At 32.7% G+C, this 12,602-nt stretch overlaps 1 protein-coding gene across 3 annotated transcripts in view; it reads left to right on the top strand.

The window, feature by feature from the left end:
- Positions 1 to 12,602, top strand: part of COL11A1 (collagen type XI alpha 1 chain) — a 197,819-nt gene that overhangs the window by 23,012 nt on the left and 162,205 nt on the right. For all 3 annotated transcript variants that reach the window (XM_065881030.1, XM_065881043.1, XM_065881037.1), the window contains exons 3-4: positions 3,491 to 3,704; positions 6,797 to 6,959. In XM_065881030.1, coding sequence (XP_065737102.1) covers positions 3,491 to 3,704; positions 6,797 to 6,959 — 377 coding nt within the window. The remainder of the gene's footprint in view (positions 1 to 3,490; positions 3,705 to 6,796; positions 6,960 to 12,602) is intronic.

Genomic DNA, 12,602 nt, shown 5'->3' with positions numbered 1-12,602 from the left:
TGTGTCTTAGGTATGTGATTCTAATAATGAGTAGTTCAGATAGGAAGAGATATCTATGGTAAAGACCTCATTTTTTCCCCGTGCAAATGACTATAGGCTTATCTTCCTAGAGGATAGAGCTTCTTGTCAAATAATACTAAACGGCATTTAATAAAAATTACCAATGACGCATTCACCATTAAAAAAATCCGAACAGTGAAAATGTGAATAGTATTCTCTATAAAAAATAGTAAAAAAGATCTTTGAAAATTTATTTGGAATATTTTTTCTTCCATTACGAAAACACAAAATAGCAGCTTCTTTCCAATGAATAAAGTAAGCAGTATTATTGGAAACTTCAATATTGGAGTGGGGGTAAGAGTTTTTAGATTGTCATAATACTCTGTAGAATTAAGGTATATGTCCTCCAAAGTCCCAATTTGAGACCTTGAATTTAAATATCTGGGAGCTCTGTGCCTGTGAACTGAATAGAAGCTGTAATTTACAAATTCTTTCTGGCCTCTTTAGAACACCTGCTGTAGGACAGATGCTATGCAAGAAACTGTGTATATTGATCTTTATGTTCATAACCACCTGGAAAGGGAAATATTTAAACCCAAATTATAGATTAGGAGTTAGAAAAGTGAAGTATTTGAATATAATCACAGAACCTGTGGATGATATGAAGCTGAGAGACAGTTTGGGGTTTTTTAGACTAAAGTGGGCTTTTCCCACTATGCCAAATGACCTTCACTCCTCATTTAAAAAACCCTACCAACCACTAAGCTACATCAGAAAGAGATTTTATTTAAACAGAGACATATTCTGCATGGAAATATATTGACCACAAGTTAAAAATTAAAATCAAATAATAAAGTTATTGTGCTTTCTTCATATCGAATGTATTCATGGATGCAGTATCTGTTGAGGTTAAAAGCCCATTTTAAGAATCACTATTGAATCTGATATACTCATCGTGAATTATGATTATTGTCACATGTATAGGATTTATGTATACACACTTATTAAAGGTAGTAATAACATTTTTTTCTTTAACAGCAGTCATTTAACAGAGAGGATGCTTTATTGTTAGTTTGTATTTATAGATTTCAAAACATATTATTTAAGTTGCAAAATTCCACATTTTATCTGGATCATATATACTGATCACTACTATTTTAGATAAAATTTCACATCTTAAGTGGTTGACTTTGTATTGTTGAACTTATCTCATAGTGAATTCTCTCTGATAAATTTAGTTGGTTATGAACAACTTTGATTAGTATCTAATAGGGAGGAATCTAAGGTAGGTGTCTAGGTTATACTGTGAACATTTTGACATCAAGTCATGATTTTTTAGACAACTAAATTTTCTTTTTTAAAGGTCATAGTGTAAAGATTATAATTAAAACCTTATTGCTTAATTTTAAATTGGGAAATACTTCCGTAATTGAAAGATTTTACTCAGTGTAGTTTGAAGTTGACAATTTTCAAAAGTTGTGTTATATAAACTGGATGATTAATTAAAATTTGTTACAACTTATGTAGCCTTATATGAATATACTATTTTCTGAAATTCCTCTTTTTCTAAATGTCTCTATGTAGATCTTATATCATAATGTTTTTGCAAAAATGAAAAAGATATTGTTTTCTCCACCTCATAATATTTCAGCATCATTTTTCAATGTATGAGATATTTGAAAATTGAGGTATTTAGGGAAAGAAGTCCTATAATTCTCAACATTTTGAGCTATTCATTTGAAGAAAAAACTTATTTGCTATGGAGCTTCCTCAATAATAAGCTGAATTACCTAGATTTTTATTTGTAGTATAAGCAGCTAAAAGGTGTTTTTGTTAATTGATGTGTTTTATTACCTTTCAATTTTATACACATGATTATTTTTCTCTATTGATTTTCATGAATATAAAATTGGATATATCTGTGACACAAATCTAATCAAACAAAACTTTCTCTCTCTCTCTCTTCCTTTCTCTCTCTCTATATATTATATCTTTTTTTTTTTCTGCCATGAAAGCAAGGCTTTTATGATATATTTGTGATATAGTGAAGTTGTTTTATTGGTAAGTTATTTTAAAAATTAAAATTGAGAATTTTAAATAAACACTTTTTAGTTTGGAGATATCTATCTAGATTCTAGATAGATAGATTAGAACCAAATAGTTAACATTAATTGGCTGTTTTTTTTGTGACATATTCTTATTTACTTTCCACAACATTTTAAATAATTTCCACTTCATAAGACATCTTTCCACGACATTAAGTGTCTGCATAGATTTCCACTATATAAATGTTTCGTATTTTATTTATCCAGTCCCAACCATTGCAAGTGACTTTAACATTTTATCATTATTCATAGTGTTCTGATGAATTGACTTAACAAAATATCTTTACATATAAGCATCCCTATCACCTCTGTAAATTCTTAGAAGTAAAATTGCTAGTCTCCTACAGTTTTTTGAATTTGAATCCATGGCAGTCATATTCATTTATTTTTATTATTTTATACTACTATACATAATAGAATATGGAATGAATGGACTGAATATGGAATCTCTTGGTGTTGGCCCAGATATCATTGATTACATATGCACATATACACCAGTTTTGCATATGGAAAACTTTTCAATTTAAATAATCTCATCCTTCAGATAACAATGCCTGCTTTACTTTTGTCCCAGGGTAGTAAAAAGATTAAATAAGATATATATGTAAAACTATTTTTGAAAAATAGAACCCACAATTTTATATGCAGTGTTTTTATAAAAAAATATACAATAGTCATTGCTAAACTACCTGAGATATACTTGTGGTAACCATTTAATTTATATATTTATTTAATAAATGCTTACTAAGAACTTATGTAGATATGGCCCAATGCTGGATATTTGGGATATGATGATGAGAGGGAAAAGAAAAAAAAAAAAAAATTCCTTCTTGAATTTAGAATCAAATTAACCAAGTATCTAAAAGTTCTGACTTACAATGACATAAGCTTTTTATTAGTGAAACTTCATTGTATGTTAGGAAAAACTGCTCAGAAACGCTTTAGCTTTTGAAGAGATGACTAAAAGTGTACCTTCATAGGTTGTGTCCTTACAATGCCACTTTAAAGAGAGGATAGATGGCCACAGATTAGATAAGGGCAGAAAATACAAATCTTACACCAGAATTTCTACTTAAGTGTTTTAAAAGTGCTTATTGTGTGTTTGATATTGAACTGACAGTATGATCTTGTTTCCTAACCATGAATTCAATTTTACATAATGCTTGCGCTTTAAATGAGTGGTGGTAAAGTTTGAATACAGCTTCAACAATTGTTTCAGACAAAGATTAATAGAATCCCTTCTCCGTTGGTTTTTAAATCTGTATTGTTATTACTGTTTGAACTTTGGTTACTTGTTAAGGCCACTTAGTAAGCTCAAAAAGAATAAGGTGATCAAGGAATAATTTGGAAATTTAGAATTTTTGACTCTGGCATTTTCTTCCCAGGAGGAACTTTTCCAGAGGATTTTTCAATATTATTTACAGTAAAACCCAAAAAAGGAATTCAGTCTTTCCTTTTATCTATATATAATGAGCATGGTATTCAGCAAATTGGTGTGGAGGTTGGGAGATCACCTGTTTTCCTGTATGAAGACCACACTGGGAAACCTGCCCCAGAAGACTACCCCCTCTTTAGAACTGTTAACATCGCAGATGGAAAGTAAGTAGCACAATAATCCAATGTTTCAGCTGTGTTGAAAAAATTCTTTCATTTGATCATTCAACAAATATTTATAAAGTGTGATGCAGGTTTTCTAGGGAGTGGTGATATAGAAATGAACAAAACAATAAAACACCTAATCATACATAGTTTACAGTCTGGGTAGACACATAATGAACAATAAAAACTTACTAATAAATAGTTTATCAGGTGGTGATAAGTGAGAGAGAGAGAGAAATATAGCAGTGAAGAGAATAGGGGATGATGGTGGAGAGTGCAGTTTTAAGGAGTGAGGTCAGGGATAGTCTCACTAAGAAGGTGACATGTGAAGGAGGCTGGGTGCATGCCATGCTGATAATTAAAAGCATACTATTCCAGATGGAGGAAAAGCAAATACACAACCTCTGATTCTGGGTGTGGCTGATTTGGTCTAAGCAACATCAAGGATGCTAGTGTGGCAGAAACAGTGTGGGATGATGAGGATGCAGAATCAGTGGGAGGCCAAATGGTATAACACATTGTAGGTGATTGTAAACACTTTGGATTTTATTCTAAGTGAAATTGAAAGTCACTGTAGACTTTTTGAGCTGAAGAATGACCTGATTTGACTTCCTTTACCAATCATGTTAATATTGACAATCATAGGAAACTTTATATAGCATCGATATGTGCTACGTACTGTTCTGAACACTTTATACACAGTCAACTCATTTAATTTTTCACGACTCTTGGAAGAAAATAATATTAATAAACCCATTTTACAGATAAGGGAAGTGAGACACTGGGAGTTTAAGTAACATATATTTGAAAAGTGGCAGAGATAGGGTTTGAACTCAGGTAGTTGCACTTTCCAGTAACAACCACACTCTTCTCCAAATCATGCTGAATTCTGAATTCCGTGTTGTGAATATTGCCTATCACTTAGGGAGCAGCTAAAGACAAAAAATGTTTATTAAATTTACTCGGTATTTTATTGCTGAATTCAGACTACTAAAAAAATATTTATCGGAAATATGACATTTGGTTGTAGACATAAGAAAGAAATAGCTGTTCAGGTGGAAAAAAGATTCACACTCAGATTATCATTGTCAGGACCATGGAAAAACCTTCATCTCTGTGCAGGGAAAACTGGGCTTTCATGAGTAATTTACATCATTATCCTTAACAATTCATATGAAAAGTGATGATAGTTCTATGAATGAAAATACATCAGGGGCAGGAATGTAGAGTGTACTGTTTTAGACAGAGCAGTCCTCATTGGCATAGTTGCATTGAGCAAAGACATATTGGAAGTGAGAGAGTGGGCATGTGGGGATATAGAGGAGAACACTCCCTACAGAGTGAAGAATATGTGAAAGGAACAAGAAAGAGGCAGCGGTAGCTGGGATACTGGGAATCAGAAAGCAAACATTTGGACATGAGATCAGAGACTGACAGGGCGAGGCAAAGTAAGGACTTCAGTTTTTATTGAGAGTATTATATTAGTTTTTAGCAAGACAGAAACTTGATCTGACTTATTTTTTTAAATGGTCACTCTGGTTGCATCAGAGTAGAAGCAGGGACCAGTTAGGAGTCTAAGTGAGAGGCATGGGTACTTGGACAAAGTTGTGAGCCTTTGAATTCTGTGTATACTGTGAATATAGGATTGACAGATTTTCTGATGATATGAATGTGTAGTATGAGAGAAAAAGAATAATTAAGAATGACTCCAAAACTTAGGGTTAATTTAATATTTTGAATATTATATGTGATACCATGATTATGACATTATTATCAGAGCTTAAATTAATTCAACAAAAATATCAAGTTTAGAGTCCTAATCAGCTTTCAACAATTGAAAGAATTCATTTTTATTTTCTGTTAATGAAAAGCACATACCCACAATAGTAGAGATGGTTTAATTTAAGACACAGGCTTCTTGGCAGAAACATGTGTAAATTTTACTCTCACAGTATTAAGTGCCTCCTCATATAAATCTTTGCTCAAGTCAAACCAAGCAGATGCCTATGCTAGTTGAAAGTGCTACGGAAAGACCAAAGATTAAGTGTACATGGAAATATACTTGGTCCTCATCAGTAGCCATGCCAAGTCACATGAAACAGATATTTTAGAAAGCCTCCTGCAACTTTTTGGGTACTTTATTTTATGGATCTAGTCCTAGAAACTTCTGGAATATTAATTTAGCACTTTTCGTTTGGAAAAAAAATAGAGTGGCTTGCAAAATCCAAGTGCGTTCCACTTAGTTGTTTATGTTAGCACCAGATACTGTTAATAAAACCCACCATTTTACAGTATGATTAGGGTATTTATGTTTCCAAAGGGCTGGCCACGTCTCCCCCCAGGTCTGTCATCACTGCCCTGAATTAGCTAGAGCAGTAGCTTCAGAGTGAATTGAGACTCACTCCACACATGCGTTGACTATGCTTTCTTTCAATGTCCCCACTTCCTGCCAACCCTGGAAAGAAGGAGAGATATTGTGTCTCAGTCTTGGATCCTGCCCACAGTAGTGATCTATAACTGTCTTGAAATTGAAGTGGAAAAAGAAAATGAAAGCACTTGAAATAAATGTGCCTAAAGACAGAGAAGCACATTGTGTCTTACAATTAGAACGTTCAGTTGTTCCAGATGGAGCGTTCATTCAATTAGCAGACATACCCTTTTACAGTCTATCTCAGGGGATCTCTCCAGCAGAATTTTTTAAAGTGGAATTCCATTTTGGAAGAAAGCATTTACGTACATAGAAACTATTAATTACTCCATATCCCGCCCCTAATCTCTATCAAATACCGTCATCAGGACATGGTGAGATTAAGCTTTTGTTACAACACAAAGTGAAGCAAAGGATGGTCACTTTCTTATCAACATAGACAGCCAATCCCGCTGTGCATCTTACAGTGCTGGTGTGTCTTTTTGAGTACCTAGCACTGTTCTGGGTTAATAGTAAGTAGTCACCTGTTAACTGATTAATAAATGAGCCTACATTTTGTATACTTTCAGATTATGTGTATAATTTAAAATACATTGTATTTTAATGTGAATAATGGTTTGGCAACGTCTTTGGAACTTACAAAAGAATTACTTGGCTTTTTAAGGTGGCACCGGGTAGCAATCAGCGTGGAGAAGAAAACTGTGACAATGATTGTTGATTGTAAGATGAAAACCACAAAACCACTTGACAGAAGTGAGAGAGCAATCGTTGACACCAGTGGAATTACAGTTTTTGGAACAAGAATTTTGGATGAAGAAGTTTTTGAGGTAAATCAAACTTTATTTTAAGCTGAATATTATTAAATCAGATGAACTGAGTTAACAGTAACAATCAATATATGCTATAAAGCAAAGTTGTAAACTCTAAAGGGTGACCTACTTTCTTCCCCGGTGGGTGTAGCAGTGATGTTTTCTATTGTTCAGTAAGAGAATGAGTAGACAATGGTGACTGTAACGCCTGGGAAACTTTAACAGAGATTGGTTGATTTAAACACAGGCATTCTATTCTCCTGGGAAGAGCAAATGACTTTCCTCTTAGTACTTTGTATTTTTTTCTTTGGAGAAAAGAACATTTTCTTCACTTCCTCCTCTCAGATATTAATTTAATGAAATGTACAAGTCTGATATTTTGCCTTTCTCTGTTCTTTGTGAATGTTTCTGAGGTAAAATAGAGATACTGCAAAAGATGACCTGTAATTTTTAAAAATCACTATTTTAATAATGTGAAGGTCATGGTAAAAAGCTCCTTTCCAATTATAATTTGCCAGTTATGATAATCACATTCTTTCTTTTAATTCTTCAATCATTGGAAACTCTTGCTTTAATTTTCATTTAGTCAATCATTAACAGAACAAACAGACCAGACCCCATAAAGGGATGCACTCCTGAGATATTAGTCATTACTGAGATGATTGTTTTTATATAATTTCTGAATAATTTATTTTTCAAAGTGTAACAAAGTAAAGCTGTGTAATATATTATGGATTAATAGATAAGTTTTACATGGAAGATTTTCTGTATTCTGTTGAAATGTGTGTGTATATATATATTTATATACACACACACAGATATGTACACATAGAGATGTACACACACACACACACACACACACACAGTATGTATTTTCAAAAAAAGCAATGTAAATTCAGAGGGTCAGTAGAATATTGTGTCCCTGTACTTAGTTATATAATCTATGGCATAATTTTAAATATAATTAATATTTGTGACATTTTCAGATTATTTGGGATTCTTTTTGTTTTTGAGTTTCTGCATTAGTATGTACCTAAGCCTTTGACTCTAAACAAAATGTTTTAACACATCATATCATACTAAATTAATGACAGACTGATTCAGGCAATGTATAATAATATAGTCTCAGATCTCTGATATCAGGCATTGATTGCACACAACTGATAAATCAGTATTTATTTATTAGATGAATGAATATTATAAACAAATTAAATTTTAGGCTTACAAAGTTCTATTTTAAAATTAAACTCTTCATGAACATCAGTTTCACAAACTAAACTTATTTTTGTAATATCCAAATCCTTATTTTCCTGGAACATAAATGAGTAATATGGAAGAAATATATCAGTGGATGGTTTCATTTCATACATTAGTTTAATCTATTGCTGTACGTATTCACAGAGCCCATGGAAGTTAAACAACAGAAATTAAAAGTAGAATTTTTTTGTCATAAGTGATTAGAACATATAAAGAGGAAATATAGAAGAGAAAATATACAAATTAATATTAATTAATTAATCCTCAAAATTTACTGGCCCTGAAATATAATATTTGATGTATGTACATGTTGATTAGATTTTTTTCATAGAGTTTCGTAGCATTGAGACTTCTATTTTTACCTGAACTTACTTCTAGGTGAATATCATTTAATTTTTATTTTTTACTCCACTCCAACACACATACCAAACCAGACTATACTCCACCTTCTTTCCCATATACTACGCTCGGGCTCACTGGGGTCCAGTTCAGAGTTTTCAAGTATATTTACAGACTATCACAGTAAGTTCTTTTTTCAAAATAAATAAGTGAACCTGATGGTTGCATATTAAAAAATATGTAATAAATTCCTCTGTGTTTCAGAGGCTGATTATGGTATCAACAACTAAAACATGTAAACATGATTTCCTTAAAATATTTCCATGTTTTCTTTTTTTTACATCTTTGCTGGAGCACAACTGCCCTACAATGGTGTGTTACCTTCTGCTTTACAACAAAGTGAATCAGCCATACATAAACACACATCCCCATATCTCTTTCCTCCTGCATCTCCCTCCCTCCCACCCTCCCCATCCCACCCCTCGAGGTAGTCACAAAGCACCAAGCTGATCTCCCTGTGCCATGTGGCTGCCCCCCACCAGCTATCGATTCTACACCTGGTAGGTTATATATGTCCATGCCACTCTCTCACTTTGTCCCAGCTTACCCTTCCCCCTCCCCATGTCTTCAAGTCCATTCTCTACTAGGTCTGCGTCCTTATTCCCGTCCTGCCCCTAGGTTCTTCATAACCATTTTTTTTTTTTTTTTAGATTCCATATATATGTGTTAGCATACAGTATTTGTTTTCCTCTTTCTGACTTACTTCACTCTGTATGACAGACTCTAGGTCCATCCACCTCACTACAAATAACTCAATTTCATTTCTTTTTATGGCTGAGTAATATTCCATTGTATATATGTGCCACATCTTCTTTATCCATTCATCTGTCGATTCCATGTGTTTTCAACCACTGCTAACCCAAATACCTCTAGCCAAGAGGCATCTAGTAAATAACCAAAGACAAAGGTACTGAAAGCAAAGATTATTATTATTCTCTTTGATTAATTCTTAACTTTCTAATATATAAACTATATTCTAAATCTTGAAGTAACTTCAGCTGTTTATTTCGAAAACGTCTATTAAACCACTAGAAAAATAATCTTTAAAAGACTCATTAATGAAACCTTTAGTGAGTATGACAGTGGGTAGCAAAAATAAGTTTATTAAGCTGCTTCACATCTTGGAGTTTCATGAAAACCTCTGGAACTTTAAATATAACATTTATTTTATATGAAGTGCAGTTAGTTTTAAAAAAGCAAATGCAGAACCTTCACTTTTAGGTTTACTATCTTTGATCAATTAAATAGGGAAACTATTTTTACTTAATAAAATATTGGGAAGGCTTTAGAATAAGAATGTTTGAATTGGATGAAAATTTGTATTTATCTAATCCACATATCAGAATAGTCATCATACATAAATTCAGGTCTTACTTCCTAAAGTGTATTATTGTATGGCTATATAAAATTTTAAAAACAATGTAGTCTTCTCCACTTGATAAAACGCTATGAAGAAAGTAAATGATTCAGACACACAGATTTTTAAATCGGAATAAAATTTTCTGACTCCTTTTGTGAAATTAGTTCATCTTATCTGAATATGTTTTTAATGTATCTTTCCCTAAAATTTACTCAAATATTTTTCCTTTCATTTTGGTTTGTGTTATGGTACCTATCTAGATTTTTGAACCTTTGCAACTAAATGTTTAAAAATCGAACTAAATATGGCAGGAGATAGGAATGGTACCATGTTTGCATTATTTTAGTGTTTGATAAACAGTTGTAGTGATGAAGATGACATAAAAACACCAGTGATTTATTAATCTGAAAACTGGAAATATTACTTCTTTGGAAATAGTATCATTCCACTTTAGATGAAAATTTGTTTAGTGTATCTAATTTTGTCTGTATGCGACCCTACATTTATGCAATGGTAATGTTAATGGCAATAAATGCTAAAAATGTCCATATTTGAATTGCAATCTGAAGAGTTTAAAAAATTCATCAATAAACAGATAAAGCAAAACTGGAAATATTTTAAAAAGTATGATGAAGTGGGCTTCCCTGGTGGTGCAGTGGTTGAGAGCCCGCCTGCCGATGCAGAGGACATGGGTTCGTGTCCCGGTCCGGGAGGATCCCACATGCCGCGGAGCGGCTGGGCCCGTGAGCCATGGCCGCTGGGCCTGCGCGTCCAGAGCCTGTGCTCTGTGGCAGGAGAGGCCGCAGGGGTGAGAGGCCCGCGTACCACAAAAAAAAAAAAAAAAAAAAGTATGATGAAGTTAGTTTATATGAAAATGTCAAAATGAATATATAGGCCCATAATTCAGATTATATAATTTCAGCATAGCAGAGTGAATCTAAGAATTGATCCTGGAATGAGAAAAATCTGATTTTGAATGCCGGTACCTAGCTTAATTATGTTTGTCTGTGCAATAAATTTTGCTGGTTTTAATTTCTCAGTCTTCAGATGGGAATAGTAATATAATCTCTCTCAAGTATTTATAAAAAATTGAATTTATGTATATAAAGTGCTTAAAATACTAGTATTTCATTTATATATATGGTTATATGTTATGTGTTAATTTACTTATGCACTAATATGTAGTTTTCTTCATTATTATAACTTCTTTTTTATCTTACAACTCTGACTTTTTAAATATTCTTATACATTTTGATACGAGTGAGCAACAATGATCCATATATCACAAGTCCTTAGTGGTCTGACTTGTAAACGAAGTGCTTCTTTCTAGGCTACTGCTTGTTTACAAGGTACCCTGTGGGAATTAGATAAATTTGCCCTTTCTAGACAGAGGTAGCACCTGGATATGGACCTTAGTGAGTGGAACATGGTCTGAGGGGATGAATATTTTCATGCAGGCACAAAATATCCAACCAACCATATTCGACAGCCTTGGTTTGTTCTAGTTTAATAATACACTTCAAAAATGTGAAGTAAAGCTAAATTAGAAGAAGAGCCACACGGTCTATATTGATTATTAATAAAATTACTTTTGGAGTCTTATAAAGAGGACATTTTTTTTACTAAATATCAAGTTGTAGCCATTATAACTCCAGTTTTCAAAGCATTGCTATTTCCATCTTATTTTTCTTTTTTAATGAATTAAAGTGGGTTATTCCAAGTCTTTTATATTTTTAACAATTATCTATCTTTGGGCAGATTGTTTCTTTCTTTTGAAGCAATAAGAAAAATATGATGGAAATTTGAGTGGAAAAGCTTGTTGATGAAATTTTTCATTTTTTTCAAACTTCTCAGAAGAGATTTTTGCATTCAATTTTCTTTGGAGAAATTAATGAATAATAATTTATAGAAGCTATACTATTTCAGTAGTTCTTCAAGGCCTGAAAACTTACCTTAAAGTAATAATAGCCATCTCAAATATTTTGTTAAGAATTTGATTACTGACTTGTGATGTCCATGTGTCTTTTTACTGCATATATTTTCCAAGGTACATACTTAAAAAAAAAAATTGTGTGCTAGTAGACATAGTTTTTGTATAGAACAGCGTGATAGAATGCAGGTAGCTTTCCCATTTACCTACCTTTCCCAGTCTAGATGCATTTAGGTCATAGTCCTTGAGACTTTTTTCTCTATTTATCAAGGTATAATTGAAGTACAATAAGTTGCAAACATCAAAAGTGTACCATTTAATCAGTTGCGGCATATGTATATACCTCTGAAATCAACATCATAATCAAGAAAATAAACATTGCCATCACACCCAGAGGAAGTGTCCTCCTGCATTTTTATGATCCATCTCTTCTCCCACCCTCACCCCAGGCAATCACTAATTTGCTTTTTATCACTATAGCTTATTTGTTCTAGAATTTTTATAAATGGAATTGTGTTGAATGCACTTTTTAGCTTGGCTTTTTTTCTGTCAGCATACCATTTTTGAGATTTATCCATGTCTTCATATGTATCTTTATTTTGCTTATTTTTCTGAACAGTATTCCAATGTATGAATAAACCACAATTTCTTCATCCACTTATTCTGTTAGAAGGCATTTGGATTATTTCCAGATTTTGGCTACTGCATATAAAGC

Source organism: Phocoena phocoena, chromosome 1 (assembly GCF_963924675.1).
Source record: "Phocoena phocoena chromosome 1, mPhoPho1.1, whole genome shotgun sequence".
NCBI lineage: Eukaryota > Metazoa > Chordata > Mammalia > Artiodactyla > Phocoenidae > Phocoena > Phocoena phocoena.
Note: the sequence above shows the minus strand (reverse complement) of the source record. Positions and strands in the feature narration are given on the sequence as shown.